Source organism: Cryptomeria japonica, chromosome 5 (assembly GCF_030272615.1).
Source record: "Cryptomeria japonica chromosome 5, Sugi_1.0, whole genome shotgun sequence".
Lineage (NCBI taxonomy): Eukaryota > Viridiplantae > Streptophyta > Pinopsida > Cupressales > Cupressaceae > Cryptomeria > Cryptomeria japonica.
Window position 1 is genome coordinate 595,255,081 of NC_081409.1, and position 22,210 is coordinate 595,277,290.

The following is a 22,210-nucleotide window of genomic DNA, read 5'->3' on the forward strand; positions in this document are numbered from 1 at the left end:
TAGAGAAATAATCAGTAGGCCCAACTTCAAACCCTTGGAAGAGTTAGGGTCATGAATAAATTATTCCTCTTTTGTGTTAAATTGATATGTTTGGATTAGAAAGAATGATAAAATGCAAGAACTAGATCTAAATATGCAAAATTGATAGTAATAAGCATGAACAGTAAGCTAGAGAACAAGTATGCAAAATTTGAGAAAAAATTCTATAAATAGGAGTTAGAAAGGAACTTGTGTTTATAATTTGAGCTCAAAAGTGCTAGACTATGTGTGTAGGATTCCTATGTTAATCTTAGAGGATCTAGTTAATACCGAGAGGGGGGGTGAATCAGTATTAACAATAATTTCAAACTTAAAAATCAACCTTATAAAACTTCACAAAATGAATCATAAACCAGTAATAAACTCATTACCAGTACCGGTATCTACTGATAACTATTAGCTAATCTGATTTATCAAGTCTACACATTAAGTGTTCATTTACTATGCATTAACTGAAAATAAACATAACAACATTTAAGGACATTCACCATATAAACACCATGTTTTTCACATGGAAACCCAAATAGGGAAAAACCATGGTGGGAATCGGTACCTGCAAAAAATTGTGCACTCTTTTGGAATGCACCCTATTAGGAGCCAAGCCCGGTTAGAAGCTTATAATGATGCCCTGTTAGGAGAAGACACTATTAGGAGTCACTCGGTTAAGGGATTTAGATGATGAGCCTTGTTAGGAGCTTTGACCTGTTAGGATCAACCTCACAATAGGATTTAACACCCAGATGTTGAGCTACCTGGTTAAGGGATTTACAATGTAAGGCCTATTAGGACCTACCCAGTTAAGGGATTTAGTTGTTGCAACTGTTAGGGAACAATAGTGAATGATATGGGTATAGCACTTAACTGCTTGCTTGATTAGATCCAATTCTACTCCAAATATACAACACCCTGGCAGATCTCTCACACTCTGGTTCGGCTTCACACACTTCTTAAAACCACTGACACAACAAACATCAATTGCACTGACCTAAATAACCCTTACAACTTAGTCAGTTACAAACCCTAAGAATTACAACATAGGTCATCACAGATCTTTACAACTCATTACAAATCAACATATGGATCATTACAATCAATTACAAATCAATATCAACCATTGAGTGATCGTAACTCATCACAACAACTCGATCTGATACAAAGTCAAACCCTTAGCTCATTCCGCTAAGCACTTTGCATATTCCCAAGAAATTTCATCTCGATAGCGCCAAAACATAATAAAAACACTTCACGCAGGTTGTGCCACATCATCACCAACATTTGAACTTGATGTAGATCACCGCCAAACCAAAAATCATTACCGGTTAAGAGAATTATTTACCAGTCCTTAAACCCTTCCTAAACCCTAGCAAAAATAAATTAGAAATCATAAACATGACTTCCAGTAACCAAAACATGATGTGGTTCTGGTCAGATACATATTACAATGATACAAACTCACATTCCAAACTACAGCACTTCAATCATAACCAATCTCTGGAATCAATCAAAACATCTCCCCGTTTACCGATTAAGGTCCTAATTCTCAGTTCACTGTTTCTTTACTGGTAAGCACTGTTCGGTAGACCAAAAATACTTAGATGACAAAATACAACATAGTAAACATTAGTTGCCATCAATGACAACACAAATAACTCATCAAAGTCATCTAATCATGCAATCTCAATCTCTTCACCATAATGTCATAAAAACAGTACTTCATCAGTTCAGTCATCATTCTTCATCAACATTAGTTATGCCAATCATGCCAACATTCTCCCCCTTTGGCATTGATGGCAACACCAACATATTCAACTAAAATCATGCTGCTCAGTTCTAGAGCTTCTTTGTTGCACTTCACTTTTCTACTGGTATCACTCCTTCAACTACTCAACTTCTTCTTCTACAGATCATATTACTTCTCCCCCTTTCTCTTACAGTTCTCATTTGTCTAACACGGTTCTTCTTTCTCCCTTTGACAACAATGCCAAAGGTGCATATGCATCGCCGGTCATCAAATATGTTTTTTTTGTCTTCAAAATCTCTACAAATCTCATCTAACTTGCTCCCCCTATGGAGTAGCCACCATTTCATGAATCCATAGTGAAAAATATTCATTAAGTCCACTGGATTGATGCATCTCATGCATCTTAGTTTTTCATGAGTAGGGGTCTGACCCCTAATTTACCTCTGAGGTACTCAAAGGTAGTCTTCAATAATGGTTTAGTAAATATGTCTGCTAACTTCTCTTTTCTTGACACATACTCCATTCCGACTTTCTTTTCCTGTACTCTCTCCCTCAGAAAGTGATATTTCAATTCTATGTGCTTTGTCCTTGCATGTAACACATGATTTTTTAAATTATTAATTGCACTTGTATTGTCACAATAAATAGTTACTGGTTTAGACATATCAAGTTTAAAACCTTCTAAAACATGTCTCATCCAAATTCCTTGTGTGCAATTCATTGATGTTGCAACATACTTTGCCTTTTCTATTGACTATGATACACATGTTTTCTTTTTACTTATCCAAGCAACCAATCTACCTCCAAGAAGAAAAGCTCCACTAGTAATGATTTTCTAGTCATCAATGTTGTCTGCCCAATCTGTATCAGTAAACACCTTCAAAAAAAAATCATTTTATAAGCATACCATAAGCCATAATCTATTGTGCCTTTCAAGTACCGAAATATCCTTTTGACCGCTACCAAGTGAGTCTCCTTGGGATCCTTCTGAAATCTAGCAACCAAACCAACAACTTGTGCAATATCAGGCCTACTGTGAACAACATAATGCAACTTTCCAATCATGGACACGTATCCTTTTTCATCAATAGAGGGTGAATCATCCTATTTAGATAGTTTACAACCTGTCACCATCGGAGTACCAACCGGTTTACAATCCTCCATACCAAAAATTTTCAACACTTCCTTTACATACTTACTGTTGTTGGTATTTTGGATATGTTGATATGGTTTCCACGTACAAACTTTGGTGTTATGTGCTGTGGATGTTATTGTCTTTTTGTTTCATGCATTAATGTTTACCAGTACTGCAATTAATTGATAAACTGTCTACCGACATAAAGTTTGGTTTACCGGTATTAAGCATTAAGTTTGGTTAAGTTGTTTTTGATTTGAATTTATTTGACAATTGATTCACCCCCCCCCCTCAGTTGTCTCTGGGACCTAACAATTATTATTTGGTATGGAAAACGCTAAACCAGTAAGTACCCCTATGACTACAAATGACATATTATCGCTAAGGGATGAATCTACACCTGTTAATCTGACTAGGTACAAATCTATGATAGGAGGCCTATTGTATTTGACACAAACAAGACCTTATATTATGAATGCAGTATGTATTATTTCAAGATTTCAGAGTAATCCTAAAGAAAATCATGAATCAGCAGTAAAAAGGATTTTCCGGTACTTACAAGGCACTACAAATCTTGACTTATGGTACCCTAGAGATGAAAACTTTGAATTATGTGCATACACAGATGCAAATTGGGCAGGAGATGTGGATGACATAAAAAGCACCACCGGTGGAGCATTTTTTCTTGGAAGTAGATTAATTTCTTGGTTGAGTAAGAAACAAAGTTGCACATCTTTATCAACAGCTAAATCAGAATATATTGCAGTAGCAACTAACTGTACATAGGTATTATGTCTTAAGCAAATGTTGAAGGACATAAAGGTAAAATGCAAGGAACCTATAACTATCTATTGTGATAACACTACAGCAATTGATATATCTAAGAATCTGGTACTACACTCTAAAACCAAACATGTTATTATCAAACTGAATTTTTTGAAAGAGAATGTTGAAGCAAAAGAAGTAAAACTGGTTTATGTGAATACTAAAGAGCAGATTGCAGATATTTTCACTAAACCTTTGCCTAAGGAGACTTTTTAATATCTCAGAGATCATCTTGGGTTCATACCCCCACCGGTAGAGACGTAGACGATTGATGTTTGTCATCAACCAGTAGAATTAACATAGAAATCTTTTATTCCGACTTTGATGAGGAAGCTACTTCTTAGGGGGAGAAGTTGGTATATTGAATAAGTTGGTATTTTGTATTTAAATCTGGTTTTTGTATTGCTTTGGCATTTTATGTCAAAGGGGGAGAGATATTATGGAAAAACACATTAACACATTATCTTTGGGGAGAGATTATTCCTAGGGGGAGAGATATTCTATATTTTCATTTCTGGTTAATGATCTCTTTGGGAGATTGTTGGTTTTTGGTTTTTGGCATTTCTGTTTTGGCACTTTGATGGTTTTTCCATCTTGTGTTGCCATTAATGCCAAAGGGGGAGATTGTTGGTATTTTGGATATGTTGATATGGTTTTGTCATTGATGTCAACACCTATTAACACTTATCAACTCTGGCACTTTGGATAAATGGTTATGTTCACCGGCAAGCAAGTGACTTTATGCACAATCATCGGTATCTGGTACATCGACAGGATATATTGTTCATGGGCACTTGGAATGACATGAAAAACACTTGGTTATGTCGAAGACATCGTTTGGACACTTTGTCTTGGAGATTTGTTCATTGGTATATTCGTGTTTGCATATTTGCTGTTATCGGCAAATAGGTCCAGGTTATGCACTGGCAGGCTTATCTTTTCCAGATTAGCATGACACGCTTTCGAGATGATTTATTATTGTTGTAAATGCATTAAGCTGACATGTTGAATCAGAAATTGCATCGGTTATTGATTTACTTGTAAATTGTTTTTATTGTAATATCTTTTAGAGCTGGCCTACTAAAATTGGTCTTAGGTTATGGTATAAATGTAAGATCTTATTTGTAGGATCAAATGTGAAAAGCGAAGGAAGGAAGAATTCAGTATATGCGAGAATAAGCAGAGCTATACACGCAAACATCATTTGAAGGTTGAAGGAGGTTTTTTTTTTTGAAGGCAATCAAAACTACACTGGTACTAAATCCAGCATAGAAAGATGTTATTTTGAGCAGTACATCTTTATTGGATTTAACCATCCAATTGTAGTCAGTGTGACTCTTATTTTGTGTTTGAGCAGTGAGCTCTAGGTGCTTGGCCTTTCTGCATGTGCAGACCCCATTTGTATACACATACTATCTGTAGTAGTATCATCTGATTGTGGGTAAGGTTTCCCACCATGGTTTTTCCCCTTACAGGGTTTCCATGTACAAACTTTGGTGTTATGTGTTGTGGATGTTATTGTCTTTCTGTTTCATGCATTAATCTTAATCGATACTATAATCAACTGATAAATTGTCTACCATCATAAAGTTTGGTTTACCGGTATTAAGCATTAAGTTTGGTTAAGTTGTTTTTGATTTGAATTTATTTGACAACTGATTCATCCCCCCCCCCCCTCTCAGTTGTCTCCGGGACCTAACAACTGTGACAGATAAATATTCCACCATCCAATTGCTGAACCTGCAATCCAATGAAAAACTTAATCTCACCAATAAGAGACATCTCAAATTCTTTCTTCATCTCCTCAACAAACGCCATACATAAATCATCATCACCTCCAAAAATTATATCATCTACAAATACTTTAGCTATCAACACTTTGTCTCCATCAATCTTAAGGTATATGTTATTGTCCTCACTAGTACGCTGGAACCCTATCTTGATCGGGTGTGCATGCAATCTTTCAAACCATGCTCTCGATGCCTGCTTCAATCCATACAGTGCCTTATACAACTTGAAAACCATATCTTTATCCTCAGACAAAGAAAATCCACCTGGTTGTTCTATGTACACTTCTTCCTCAAGGAAGCCATTGAGAAAAGTTGATTTAACATCCATCTGGTAGACCTTAAAGCCTTTAAATACAGCATAAGCTAGTAACATTCTTACACCTTCCAATCTTGCCACCGGTGCAAAGGTTTCTCCATAATCTTCTCCTTCTTCTTGTGCATAGCCTTTGTATACCAACCTTGCTTTATTCCTCACAACCTTGCCTTCTTCATTCAACTTGTTTCTAAAGACCCATTTAGTGCCTATCACATTTTTGTCTTCTGGTCTAGGAACCAGTGTCCATGTCTTGTTTTTCTCTATCTGATCCAGTTCCTCATTCATAGCATTAATCCAATGATCATCCTTCAATGCCTCTCTTACTGTTTTAGGCTCAATGGTTGAAATCAGATAGGAGTTTTATCTGATTTTCCTTCTTGTTTGTACACCAACATTTTTATCTCCAATAATTTGTTCTTCTTAATGATTTAATCTAACATATCTTGGTATTATTGGTTCTAGTTTTGTGCCTTCTGCTTCATGTTCTTTATCCTCTCCATCGCTTTCTTCATTTATTAGTTGACCACCTATTTTTGCATCTTCCTTCTCATCATTATTTTGTACTTTCGGTTCAATAAACACAAGTTTATCTTTATCTTTCTCAGGTTCAAATTTGTTGGTCTCATCAAATTTCTCAAAGAGTTCATCTACCTTCACATTAGCACTCTCAATGATATTTTTTGTTCTCTTGTTATAACATTTAAAAGCCTTACTCTTTGTAGAGTAACCAAGAAAAATACCTTCATCACACTTTGCATCAAACTTTCTAGTAAAATCATCATGTTTAATAAAACATTTGCTCCCAAAAAATTCAATGCAACTTACAGTAGGAGTCTTTCCATGCCATAACTCATAAGGTGTTTTGTTGTTACCTCTCTTGTCAAGTACCCGGTTCAAAGTGTAAACATCAATGCTAACTACTTCTCTCCAAAACATTTTTGGTACTTCACCTTGAATCAACATGATTCTAGCAACTTCAACAATTGCTCTATCCATTCTCTCTGCTATCCCATTCTATTGTGGAGTTCTGGGAGCTGACATCTGCCTCTTGATTCCCCGTTCATCACAAAACTTCACAAATTCATTAGAAGTAAATTATCTTCCCCGATCAGATCTCAAACATTTCAAATTCTTCCAAGTTTCTTTCTCAACTAAAGCTTTGAATGCTTTAAATTTACTAAATGTCTCTAACTTTTCTCTTAGAAAAGTTACCCACATCATCTTGGAAAAATCATCAGTGAAAATCATGAAATATCTATCACCAAAATAACTCTTAGTCCTCATAGGACCACAAAGATCAGTATGAACCAAATCAAGAATATTTTTTGAAGAGAAAGACTTACTCTTGAAAGATACAAAATTCATCTTACCCATCTGACAGTCTTTACATAACACATTATTCAGTTTAACAAGTTGGGGCAAACTTCTCACAATACTTGTCTTACTAGCCTTTATCAAATTGTAAAAATTCACATGACAAAATCTCTTGTGCCATAACCAGCTATCTTCAATATTTGCCACCAAACAACTATTCACATTAGTATTCAGATGAAAAAGATTACCTCTTGTCTTCTTACTAGTAGCAATCAATTCTCCATTATTTCCAAGAATCCTGCACACTCCACTTTTAAATTCTAGAAGATAACCCTTATCATTTAATTGACCAACACTCAAAAGGTTATGTTTTAATTCATCAACCCAAAAGACATCATCTACATTGATTTTTCCATTTAATGAAATAGTTCCTTTACCTTTAACCATGCAGGGTGAGTTGTTACCAAACCTTACCACACTGCCATCAAATTCTTCAAGGGATAAGAACTTGTTTTTATCACCGATCATGTGGTGTGAGGAACCACTATCTATTATCCATTCATCAATGCTATCCATGTGAGACACCAATGCCTTTTCATTAGTCAGATCTTCCTTCACAACAACGAACACTATCTCCTCATTTTCATCTTCTTCTAATTCTTCATCAGTCACACCTTCATCAACTGCAACATAGCAATGTTTCTGCACTTTTCCTTTAAATTTTCTAAACTTCTCTTTCTTATCAATGTTGGGATAGTTAGCAGCTATGTGTCCAATTTTATTGCAAGAGAAATAATTCAAGGGTAATTTACCTTTATACTTACTGGTGCCTCTAGGAAATCTTTTAGCCAATAGTGCCTCAAGTTCCATCAGATGATCTTCATTATCATTCTCAGTTCTGCTACCACCATAACTAGACCTGCAATCATGACTATGACAAATATCCTTTCCTTTCCTCACAGATGTACCAGTTACATAAGCTTTAAAAGAATATTCAGATGGTTTTGAAACACTATTATCAAAGTTGTTTAACTCAAATGCAGTCAACTTTCCAATAAGAGAATCAACAATGACTTTATCTTTAGAAATAGATCTCAGTTCTTGAATTGTAGAAACTCTAATAACATATTGTGGTAGGAGAGTTGTAATCATTTTACTAACAACAATATCATCATCAATCTTACCTCCGACACTCTTAATACCACCTATAACTTATTTAATCCTTTGACCATATTGTGTGATGTTCTCACCATCAACCATTTTCATGTCATCAAATTTGCCTCTTAAACTTTATTCCTTATCTCTTTGAACATGTTCATCTCCTCCATAAATCAATTCTAGTTTCTCCCATACCTCAAATGCAGTTTCTAATCCATGAACATCTATATACTCATAATCAGATATACATATAATTGCTTCCAAGGCTTGAATGTTTTCTTGTTGTTCTTTAAGCTCATCTGGTATCAAGGGGCTGGTAGTAAGAGCAACATACTTGTTTACAACATGATTCCAATACTAAGCACCCAATACTTTAATGTATATCTTCATCTAGTCTTTCCATATCCGGTAGTTCTCCATGGTAAACTTGGGACCCTCCTTTTTCATCATCTTTCTTTAGGATTTTTCCCTTAAACTGTTAAGCTTTCTGCACATAGAGGACCAATGCTTTGATACCAATTGTTAATCTTAGAGGATCTGGTTAATACTGAGAGGGGGGGTGAATCAGTATTAACAATAATTTCAAACTTAAAACTCAACTTTATAAAACTTCACATAATGAATCACAAACTAGTAATAAACTCATTACCAATACCGGTATCTACTGATAACCATCAACTAATCTGATTTATCAAGTCTGCACATTAAGTGTTTATTTACCATGCATTAATTGAAAATAAACATAACAAAACATAAGAACATTCACCATATGAACACCATGTTTTTCACGTGGAAACCCAAATAGGGAAAAACCACGGTGGGAATTGGTACCCACAAAAATTTGCGCACTCTTTTAGAATACGCCTTGTTAGGAGCTACGCCTGGTAAGAAGCTTACAATGATGCCCTGTTAGGAGTCAGTCAGTTAAGGGATTTAGATGATGAGCCCTGTTAGAAGCCAAACCCAGTGATAAGCTTACAATGATGCCCTATTAGGAGCAAACCCTGTTAAGGGATTTAGACGATGAGCCTTGTTAGGAGCTTTGACCTATTAGGATCAACCTCACAAGAGGATTTAGCACTTGGATGTTGAGCTACCTGGTTAAGGGATTTACAATGTAAGGCCTGTTAGGACCTACCTGGTTAAGGGATTTAGCTGTTGTAACTGTTAGGGAACAATGGTGAATGATCTGGGTATAGCACTTAACTGCTTGCTTGATCATATCCAATTCTACTCCAAATCTACAACACTCTGGCAGATCTCTCACACTTTGGTTCGGCTTCACACACTTCTCAAAACCACCAACACAACAAACATCAACTGTACCAACCTAAATAACCCTTAAAACTTAGTCAGTTACAAAACCCTAAGACTTACAACATAGATCATCATAGATCTTTACAATTCATTACAGATCAACATATGGATCATTACAATCAATTACAAATCAATATCAACCATTAAGTGATCGTTGTTAGAGTATTCGGGTATTTACTTGATTAATTAAACATTATTTATTTAATTATTTAAGTTCCCTTTATCTCTTTACACTTAAGCTAACTTTAGGTGCATATAATTAATTATTTTAATTAATTATTATGTGCAAACCTAGGTTTTCCCTTTTAGGGTTTCTTGACCTATTAAAGGTTTAGTTCTTTCTTTTCATTGTAAGAATCACATTACATATTTTTGTGAATATTGAGCTCTCTCTTTTTGAGCATATTCTCTATGTATTTGTTTTTCTATATTTGCTTCCTTTCTTCTCCTTGTAACAGGTTTTTCATCTTGCAGAGATCATTTGGGCTCCTATGGTGTTGTATTTTCTCAACTCCAACATGGTATCAGAGCATCAGATCTGTAGCTACCTATTCTTGTTTTGAGAATTTTTGTATTGGAAGCATATCTGGGGTTTCAAAAAAAATTTATGTACTTAGGGATTGGTTTTTTTTTCTGAGCACTTTGGGCCTAAACGGACCTCACCATTGTGCTCAGAAGGCCCGAAAACCCCTATGGTCATATAAAATTTGACCTATTTTGGTTCCTGAGCCTCTAGGAGCATTTTTTCTCCAGATCCAAGTTGTACAGCCCTAGCATGTAGTTCGAAAAAAAAATTCAAAAGTTTTTTTGCCTTTTTACGGCATGCAGGCCGGATTTTGATTTCTTATCAAAAAAAAAATTAAAAAAATAGGGTTTAAATTTTTTTTTTGTTTTTGGAAAAGTTTTGTTGGGGGCCCCCATGGTACAGAGGGTAGCGTGGGGCCCCTGCCTTGTTGCAGGACCTGCGGGTGTTGGTATGGCACTGTCACTGTCCGTGTGGGCCTGGCCTCACCATCGCCAGCTTCTTTCCGGCCCCCACCGGCAGTTACCTCCAACCCTCGACGACCCTGTGGTCTCCAACCCCCTACCACCTCCGGTCCCCTGCGTCGCCGCTTCCCAGCAACCCTTCCTCCCCGCAGCGCCTCTCCGCTCTTCCCTGTTGGCCCTACTCCCACTGTTGGCCTCCCTGCACCTGCCGCTCCTGCTCCCGCCGCCGCCCCTGCTGTCGCCACCGGCCTCCCTGTGGCCCCCGCCGCTCAGCCCACCGCCACCGCCGGCCTCCTTGCAGCCCAGCATCGCCGCTAAAAACCACCGAAGCTCCACCCACCACCGGAGAACCACCAGGCCACCACCGAAGCGCCGCCCACTAGCCACCGAAGCACTGCCCAGCCACCAAACTCTCTTTTTTGCCCTTTTCAAGGGGGGTTTGTTTTTTGGCCATATCTTGGGCATACAGAGTCATTTTTTTGAAAACGAATAGGCATCGGAAAGCTGGTTCTGAGCCGGACCTCTTCATGTTGGTAATTTTTTCCAATTTTTCTATTTGAATGTATTTTTTTCCAGCCAAAATTAGGTCTTGTTTTTGCACTCCGGGAGCCATAGAATGAGCATCCGACCTCCGTTTTTTGAAAAATTTATATTTTCAAAAAGCGTGTGTTGTGTACTTTCCATCCATCTGAGTTTTCTTTCTAGATTCTATTCCATGCATATTTTATTCAGTTTTTTTCTTTTTCAGCACTCTAGTGGATATCATTGTTGTTTCAGGTCCTGGGATCTCTTCTCTGAGTAGGGTGTCTCTATTTTGGTTCTCGTTTCTATTTCCAGCATTATTATCATTGTAGCTTGTATTTATGCAAATGCACTGAGACAAAGTGCCATCATGTATTGTTTACTTGGGATCTTGCACATTGTGTGCCTTGTTGTACATGCACTACTTATAAAGTGCCATGAGGGGGTTGATGTTTTCCTTGTTTGCCATCTTCCTTTGTCCAATGAGTGTTCCTTCCACGACATTCACCTCATGATGTGTGTCAAGTGAGTGTTCCTTCCATGACACCATGTACTTTTCTCAGCACCTTTAATGCTCTTGGTTCTTCGTCATGCAGTTATTCTTGGCTATTCTTTTCAGTGTTCTTGTCCCTCTCCCTCTTCAGCATTATGGGGAGGTTTATCCTATTGGTTCTAATGCTTCCGTGGTTGGATTGATGAGCTCTTCAGGCTTTGGTTTCTCATGCCATCTGTATCTTCGAGTTCAGTGTTTGCCTTGTTTGCCATCTGATTTGAGTAGTGTCATTTGAGAGCACTCATATAGATTACAGTCTTCTCTACCTGGTCATGTTCTATTTCAGTGGAGGTTCTTCAGATCAGCAGTTTCTCTTCAACATAGTTTGCAGGTTCTTCATGCTTCAGTGGTGTTCTTTTCCATCTCTTTTTGGAGTAGAGTTTTTTCCCACGTGGTTTTCTCTATTTCTCCAGTTCATAGAGATTTCATTGTATTTGGGTACCTAATCAGGCCTTGTTGTCGGGACCCATCTTTATTGCTTTCAGTAGCTGTTCTAGGTTTTAGCTTCTCCCTAAGTCTAGCTTAAGGGGGGGTGTTAGAGTATTCGGGTATTTACTTGATTAATTAAACATTATTTGTTTAATTATTTAAGTTCCCTTTATCTCTTTTACACTTAAGCTAACTTTAGGTGCATATAATTAATTATTTTAATTAATTATTATGTGCAAACCTAGGTTTTCCCTTTTAGGGTTTCTTGACCTATTAAAGGTTTAGTTCTTTCTTTTCATTGTAAGAATCACATTACATATTTTTGTGAATATTGAGCTCTCTCTTTTTGAGCATATTCTCTGTGTATTTATTTTTCTGTATTTGCTTCCTTGCTTCTCCTTATAATAGGTTTTTTAGCTTTCAGAGATCATTTGGGCTCCTATGGTGTTGTATTTTCTCAACTCCAACAATCGTAACTCATCACAATAACTCAATCTGATACAAAGTCAAACCCTTAACTCATTCCACTAAGCACTTTGCATATTCCCAAGAAATTACATCTTGATTGCACCAAAACATAATTCAAACACTTCACACGAGTTGTGCCATGTCATCACCAACATTTGAACTTGATGTAGATCACCGCCAAACCAAAAATCATTACCAGTCCTTAAACCCTAGCAAAAATAAATCAAAAATCATAAACATGAATTCCAGTAACCAAAACATGGTGTTGTTTTAGTCAGATACATATTACAATGATATAAACTCTCATTCCAAACCACAACACTTCAATCATCACCAATCTCCGAAATCAATCAAAACATCTCCTCGTTTACCAATTAAGGTCCTAATTCTCAGTTCACTATTTCTTTATCAATAAGCACTTTCTGGTAGACCAAAATTAATTAGATGATAAAATACAACATAGTAAACATCAGTTGCCATCAATGACAACACAAATAACTGATCAAAGTCATCCAATCATGCAATCTCAATCTCTTCATCACAAACAGTCCTTCACCGGTTCAATCGTCATTCTTCATCAACATTAGTTATGCCAATCATGCCAACATCCTAGTCCTAAAGGTGTCCAATGCAGATATCATGAAAACATTCAAATTAGGATGGCACACAAATTATCTCCCTAAAATTCTGTCAAAAAAGTGTTAGACATATGATACTTTGGAACAATATCTAGTTTTTTTGCTTCTTCAAAGTCTGGATATGTTTGTCTAAGTCTGTACTTTCTGAATCTACCATCCTTCTTTGCTAGATTTGAATCCTACACACAAAAAAGAGAGAGAAATGGTGTTGGGTTATATAGGGGTTTGCCTAGATCAAACTTGGGGTTGGAATTGACCTTAGAACAATGATAAATAGAAAAAGAGAGCTTACCCTTATATGGAAGAGGTTGAAAAACTTAAGAAGATGTAGAATTGAAATGTTATACCTTTTCTATGAATCTCCTCACCTTTAAGTCTCCATGAAAGGTTGATGTTACTAGGTGGAAGATCATGCATGCCTTCACAAAAACTTGATCATGGATGCCATCTTTATGCCTGAAAAATTTGAATACTTGACCTCTCCTTCATTGCCTTAAGAATGCCTGATTCCTTGCTCAATTGAATTCCTTTATGAGAGATATTTCAAATGAGGGAATAAGACTTTCTTTTATACTCAACCTCACTAAACGCATTAAAAATTTCAATGAAGGCCAAAATCAGGAGCACTTTCCCACTAAACATTTTTTTACCGTTAGAGGATTCAAATGTGGGCTCCTTTTAGCTAGACTATTGTACTAGGTGCCCTTGTCCCCCCTAGGCACCCTAGTCTAGTCCTTTTGGGTTGGGAACTAGGTTAGGGAGAAAATACAAGGGTTGAATCTTCTAGATTTGGCATAGTTTTAAGTACAATCAGTTAGTCTCAAGGGAAAGGAAGGGGAAACGACAAAGTGAGCCCCCGAATAAGTATGAAATTGGTTTGAGGATATAATTTACAACACTAAAAATACATAATTACGAAAGGTGCATTAATTAAACTAATATAAATTCACCAGCCTTTCAAATTAAAGAATGCAAACAGTAGAGTTTAAATTATACATCTAACTAACATCAAGTGCTACTATTAAATTATTTTTAATATATTTAATGTTAATAAGAAAGATAAATACAATGGAACAAATTAAATGAAACACTTCTTTACTAATTGGTTAAGGAATATCAAATGACTATACACTAAAATGTTATACAAGAACAACAACTACAAATAGAAAATGGAAAATGAAAACTCGATAAAATCATAGAATGGGATATAGATGTGTGTGTGCTAGAGTTTGTATGATCATGCAACATCTAGCTCAAATAGAAAACTAAACTATAATGGAGACCTATGAAATCACAACAAAGAACATTAAAATAAAACAAGGAAATACAATAAAATAACATTGTCTTAAAAAATATTTTAAGCTCTAAATTTCATTTTAAACTGTTAAAAATGAAAAATGAATAAAGAAGAGAATCAATATAAAACCTTTAGAAGGAGAACCAAATTTGGAGAATGGAAATAACAAAATCACTTGACTCTAAGACAAGAGAAAAGAGGGTGACTACATGTAGAAAACTGTCAAAATAGTTAGGTCTTAATTTTGGTCTTTCAACCTCCAAAGACAATAAATAGAAAATGGAGTTGTTATGTATGTGCTCTTAATCTTAGGCATGTTTAGAATTAAAATAAAAACAATGTAAAAGTATACAAATCATTATAATTTGGTTCTATAGAGATATTTATTTCCTACTATCAATAGAAAGTAACTTTTCAAGAGGGGAATGCAATGGAATACCATAATTCGATGCTTAAGAAAATATCATAATTCAATGATTAAGAACCTAAGTATGGAAATGTATGTATGTTGTATGTATGTATGTATGTATGTATGTATGTTGTTGGCATATGCACACTCCAATGAGACATTGTAGGTGATTGAAGGTTTTGTCATTGATGGCAACCTTACAATCCTATGACATCGGCAAGGCATCACACCGACACCAGCAAGATCAGACTCTTCATCGACATCCACACCCTCGCCTAGAAGAACTAGACAAAAACAACAGGCAGTGAGGTCTCCGGTCAAGAAGACAACACCAAAGAAAAAGCTAACACCATAGAAGAAATGTTGTAGAGTTCATTGTAGCATTGGAATGTAGAATATATATAGAAAATTTAAACTAGCCAGGTGTACCAAACCCAACAAAATCTATTATGTGATACTCTTAATCATGCAAAGTGCTATTTTGGGCAAGGGAAATTGAAGATGGTCCTTAGGAACTTTGTAGGACCTAGGTGGATGGTAGTTACATCTTAAATAAATTTGAAACAACATTGTTTTGGTCATTAATGAGTGTTCATATGATATTAAGAACAAAAATGCAATCATGATGGCATCTACATGACTGTGCTTTTATTCTAAGATGATAAAAAATTAAAATTATCAAAAAATAAGATAAATTACAAAATAAGATAAAAACTTATTAGTTAAAATAAAATATATGCAAATAAATTCTAAAACATTCCATAAAAATAAATGCAAAAATAAATATTATTTATAATATCAAAATTACATATAAATACATTGACCACATTACATATCTCAACCATAAACTAATGCCTGAATTTGTTAAAAGAAATTTAGTAACCCTTTATCATAAATATATAGGCAGAAACAAGGTTTTGTATATGTGAAATACTAGTATGCATATCTATCATATATTAGATGTAAATAAAGAATTTATATTCAAAGTTATTAAATTTTCAAAGTTCCCTAATCATTACTTTTATAATCTTGAGGAATATTCCATTCTTCTAAACTTGTAAACACACTCTCAAATAGATTCTCTCATTTATAATTTCAGTATATTAAACAACCAAGGCATATGAATTTACCTTGTACCTAATTTAGATAAATATAAATAATTTAATTTGATAATGAGTTTATGCTCAATGTTGACACATTACTAGGGTGGACCCTTTGTACTGATATATAAAAAAGCGATAACCACCTTGAACGTCATATTCTCTCTTTTTCTAGGTAAACATAATAATATGAAAATTATATGACGATGGATTATGGAGCAAAGTATTATAAATTAGGTGTGCGAAGATAATGAAAATATTCCTATGATTTAGAATTGTTTGATGTGGACCACATTGATAAAAGATATATGGCTCAACATAATAATGAGGTCACATGTATGGAAAGTTATATAGTCACAATTGGAAAAATAATGAGGAAGAGATGGGATATTAATCAATCTTATAAGAGTATAATAATGTTTTTATAGTAAAATGTAATGGTGAAATATATTTTATTTTTTATTTATTTAATTATGTGTTTGTTTTGAGAAAAGTGTTTTAATATGTGTATATATTGAAAAGTGATGTAACTTTGTGTAATATCATATTTCCTATCCATTACACATTGTTATACATGTATCTATTACTTTATCTATATGCACATATCCTAATATATTATCTCTAGCTATACAATTACTACACTTACACATAAATGTTTCCATGTAAATATTCAATTCAAGTTTGTGGTAGAGGATCGACCCCATAGTTGAGGACTTCGACACTTTTAATTTTAATATTCTCGCCAATTATTTCCCCTCCATGTACCAATTTAACACAAAATTTGTGTGATTTATTGTTCTATCATTATATTTAAAAGCATATAATGTTTTTATTTTTTTATTTTTTTTATATTAAAAATAAGGGGATCACCAGTTACATCGAGATGTACAGATAACCGAGGCCCAGCCTCACAACAAGAGAATCACGAAATTCACATATCAGAGAATCCTGAGCAAAGAAACAAAAAGAACACTAAAAGACTAATGTAAGATATCATCATGGGTGTCCACCCACTCAGTCCACCCCATAGGTCCCTCCATCCACACAATGTTTTTCTTCTTCTATATCTGAGCAAGCACGAGGATTTGGTCCTTTTTGGAGTTTTGTTTTTCTTAACCTCCTGGCTAATCATCTTGAGGGTCTTCTCGAACATCTGCAGGTTATCCATGTTCTTCCTCCATTCATAGCCATCCGTCATCTCAAAAATGGCATATCCCTCCTTCAGGAGCCTTTTGAGCTTTTCCTTATTAACTAGCATTGTGGTATGAACCTGCAAGAAGATTTTAAAATATGTGAGTTTTTGAAAAAACTCAGTAATAACTCTGGGGTTGTTTTGATACCTTTCCTCATTTCTACATTTCCAAATCTGCCATAAGATGTTAGAAGAGAGAATGTTCCAAAACAGATTAGTATCTTTTTTTAGCCCCCCAATATACCTAGTAATAATTTCAAGAATATTAATATTCATAGGATAAGAGATACCAAACATATTCCAAATTTCCTTAGCAAAAATACAGTCAAAGAGAATGTGTCTTCCAGTTTCAGGAAGCCTGCATAAATTACAGTAATTAGCTACAGAGGTGTCTTTTCTAATTGGGAGTCTGTCAAAAAGCAGAAGCCATTTAAAGCATTTTATTTTAGGTTCAACAAAGCCTTTCCATAATATACTAAAATATTTCTTCCAAGAGCAAATGCCAAGAGAGGAGTACCAAACAGAATTGACATGGTCAATGATGGCATCATTATATCCAATCACTTTGTAAATGTTCTTAGCTTTGATTTTGGATAAAATGTTCCCATCCGGCCATTTACAGTTTAAGTATCTATGCGAGTCCACATGACAGGTAGTAGGCAAGTCCTTGATAGCTTTAAGAATCATATTATAAGTTTTCTTTTGGGAGGCCGGGATATCAAAATTGCTTCTAAGATCATTCCAGCTGATTAACCTGTCATGCTCAAAGAGGTCAGTTAGTTGAGAAATGCCCATACTGGACCAGTATCTAGCAGAGCAGCCTTGGGAGAGGGTGAGGGGTTTGCCAGATAAGTGCAAGTTCCACCAAATGGACCTTTCACCATATAGCTGATTATCATCATGGAAATCCTTGATAGTAATATATTTCCTGACATAACTCTAGGCTTTCCATATGGACCTAAAGACAACAGATCCTTGAACAACAATAGGAAAGTTGCCAATAATCAAATCATTAAAAGGCAGATTCTTCAAAGATTTTGCATTTTTGGGGAATCCCCTTTCTATATTGTTCCTAACAAGGATCTTCCACGGATCATTACAATCCATAGAGTGGAAAATCCATTTGGTAGCAAGGGCAATCCCTTGAAGTTTAAGATCCTTCAATCCCAAGCCCCCAAGGAGCTTATCAGAGTGGCACCAATCCCACTTAACAACGTGCATCTTTCTATTTCCTTTACCATCAGACCATAGGAAGTTTCTGATAGCCTTTGGATTTCCAAGATTTGGTAATTACTAAACATCCAAGTTGAGGAATAGTAGATATTGTAGGAAGAGAGAATTTTTTGGCAGACTTGAACTCTGGGGGCCAAGGATAAAGATCTATTATGCCACTTATCCAGCTTCTTACTGATTTTATCTTTAACCCAGGACCACATATCTTTTAAGGAGGGTTCAATAGAAAAGGGGATGCCCAGATATCTCACAATTTTATGAGGACCTCCCCATTGAAAATCATAATTTTTAAACCAGTCAGGGGGCTGAACATCCCATCCAAGACATATAGATTTGGAGTGGGATAAACGAGCACCGGAAATAGTGCAAAAGAAACTGAGTTTGTTCTGCAGAGCTTCAAAATTGTCAGCACCGGCTTCAAAGAAGATAGCAGTATCATCGGCAAAATGGCAGTTTATAAGCTCATCATCATTAGGGAGAGAGATGCCCTTAACCGAAGGGGAGATAGAGTTATCCCTAAGAATGTAGTATAGGGCATCAGAGGCGATAACAACATTCAATGTATTTATTTTAAACATCCAAGAATCTTTAATTATCTAAATATTATTCACATTACAACACTTTGATTGGTACAGTTAAAGGAATCTAGATTTACACAATTATCCTAGAAGTATGTATATGACTAAAAAGTTTTTTCTTTGATTGTTTATTCAAATGTTTTGAAGGTTGATTTAGGAGAACATGTTCCCTTGTGACACTAATAACAATCCTCTAAAAGTGTCTTAAATACTACCAATCCCTAGATATCATAAAAATAAAAATAAATGAACTAAATGAAACAAAGAAAATAATTGTATATAATTTCATCTCAAGTACAATAAAATGGGAGAGAATATTTGAGAAGAAAGGCTACCTAATGCTTTCAGATTATGAAGGCTGTGTGAAATGTCTGTACTTCTTTGAATAACTGCCATCCAAATGAGTGGTATTATGGCTGTCTTCTTCTCTTCTTTTTTTCAACTGTTTTCACTTTGCATTAGTGGTATGTAATCATATTGTCATGAACAGTATGAACAACTGTGTCTAAGGCTCAATTTAATATTAAAAAACTACTGGTTTTATTTAGTATTCCTGATAAAATCTCTTTCTATATCATAACTTTACACAAAATCTATGCATCAGCAAACAAATTATTTCTCCTTTTCTTTATTTTAATCACGTGAAAGTTAGAAATACTTAAAAAAAAATAAAAGAGAGAACTTTCTTAACAAGTCCATGATAGCTCTGCAAACAAAAGATAAAAAGAATCCCTTTTTCATGGGCTATAATTTGTTGCCTTTTGTTTATGGGAAAGTAAATACCAGAATGTTTTCTTCCATTGTTTATGGGAAATAAATAGTACTGGTGTATCAACGGTGTGGATTCATCCCAAACTGTTTGAAACTATTCTACACCGTCCTCAACACAATAATGTTGTCTGCAGATCCCTATCATGAGCTCATGTTCTAAAAGGAAGTATGTAAAAGTTCCATGGAACATACCCAGAAAGAAAATATTTTTCTTTAACCAGCTGGCCATGGAGTATAATGATGTGGAGTACCAGAAGTCTCTGAAAAGTAGGAGATCTTTGACTTCCAATGTGCATAACAACTAATAAAGTTTTTCATGGTCCTTACAAAATCCACCTAATCTTTAAAATATTAGCTCTTTGTAAGGTTTTAATATGGTAAAATGGTCCTTGTTTGTGTGATATGTTCCTACCTGCTCTGCAAGAACCAGGAAAGGTAAGGCCCATTGGCATTTTATTTATTACAGTACATCAAAGATATGATCCATGAAAAGCCCATCTGACCTGCAAATTACGTGATCTATGGAAGTGGGGTCATGAATTTCATGTGTAAACAACTTTGTATGTGGGATATTTGAGAAGATAATGAAACCGTCTTGTAGGGAAAATCATTGAACCATCCATATTATGATGTAGTAGATTTATGGTATCAATGTGAATAGGAGAATTTTAATTTTTATTAAGTTAAATTTAGTTTATGAGATATTAAATCTTATCATTTTAGTTTTAGACTTGTTGAATGACTGTTAAGATGTTTGATGATAGTCTTTCCTATTTTTCGAGTCTTTATGAGATATCAAATCCCATCATTTGGCTTTAGACTTCTAAATGACTGTTAAGAAGCTTGACAATAGACTTGTTGACCGACTATTAAGAAGCTTGATGGTAGACTTTCATATTTTCCAACCTTTATGAGATATGAGATCCCTTGTTGAACGATTGTTAAGAAGCTTGATGATAGACTTCCATATTTCTCCAACCTTGATGATAGAATGAAGGGTGTATTCTATCACCCCATGTTAATTCTAAGTACTTTTATAGATTAATAAATTGTGCATTGTAAACCTCACTTAGGAAATGTCAATCAACTATGCATAGCACATGCAAATTTCATGCTAATTAATAATATAATTATTCATAAGACTATTATTATTAGTGAGGTTCGTGATGAAGATCATATGATGGAAGCATAAAAGTGTGCCTTACTTGTGAGCTTTATGCTAATTTACCAATTTATGCAAAATAGTGTGTACCAATCTTCCAACACGGGGTTTATAAATTAAGTTCATTGTAAGTGACACTTTTAACATGAATGTGTGTCCCTTATAGATTATGTATGATACCCTTTTCCCTCCAATCTACATCTAATAATTTTATCAAATATGAATTATTGGTTCAAGGCATCTTTTTCAATATTGAACAATCATCATGTCAATGGGATTGTGCTCAAATGGCAAGGCCATAAGATTCTCATGTTGGGATCCATGTTTGAATACCAAAAATGTGACATCTATGTGGCTTCTATGTTGACTTTGGTTGATTAGTTGGATTATGTGGCTTCTAAGTTGAATATGTTGAATGTAGAGGTCTCCCTTGTGACCTTCAACATCTTAGAGAGCAGATATATATACATATACATATCTATATGTATGTATGTGTATGCACATATATACATATACATATACATGTACATATACACATATATACACGCACACGCACACGTGCACACACAAACACACATATATATACATACACATGCACGCACGCACACACACACATACACACACACATATACATATACATATACATATATACATACATACATATACATACATATATCTATGATATATGTATATATACATACACTATATATATATATATATGTGTGTGTGTGTGTGTGTGTGTGTGTGTGTGTGTGTGTACATATATATATACATATCTACACACACACACACACACATATACATATATATGTATATATATGTATGTATATAAACATATACATGTCTATATATGTATATGTATATATATGTATATATATGTATGTATATATGTATATGTACATACATATACATATACATATACATATACATATACATATATACATATATATACATATATGTATATATGTAAAGAAGGGAAAACAGATTTGAAGGTCAAATGATCAAAACATAACGAAATAAACATGCAGAATGCTAAAATATCATTAAAAGATCATTTCACCTTGTTATTTTACCTTCTCTTTCGGATTGAGCTTGATGAAGTGAAGGCGCCCCTTGATAATGCTCCACTTGATGTGCTCCTTTGATTGCTGGATGTGGATGGCTCTCCAATGTTGTGTACAAATGGAATGGATTTGAAAAATGATAAGGATGAGATGATCAAGTTGCCAAGATGAT

General features: G+C 34.9%; 1 protein-coding gene across 1 annotated transcript; it reads right to left on the reverse strand.

Annotated features, from left to right (window-relative positions):
* Nucleotides 1–10,643: 10,643 nt before the first annotated feature.
* Nucleotides 10,644–11,087, reverse strand: LOC131875982 (glycine-rich cell wall structural protein 1.0-like). The gene has a single exon (XM_059220734.1). The coding sequence runs from the start codon at nucleotides 11,085–11,087 to the stop codon at nucleotides 10,644–10,646; it is 444 nt and encodes a 147-aa protein (XP_059076717.1).
* Between the last annotated feature and the right edge of the window lie 11,123 nt (nucleotides 11,088–22,210).

What these genes read in the sequence shown, in the direction of transcription:
- LOC131875982 (XM_059220734.1), bottom strand. Translation starts at nt 11,087, where the DNA reads ATGCCCAAGATATGGCCAAAAAACAAACCCCCCTTGAAAAGGGCAAAA.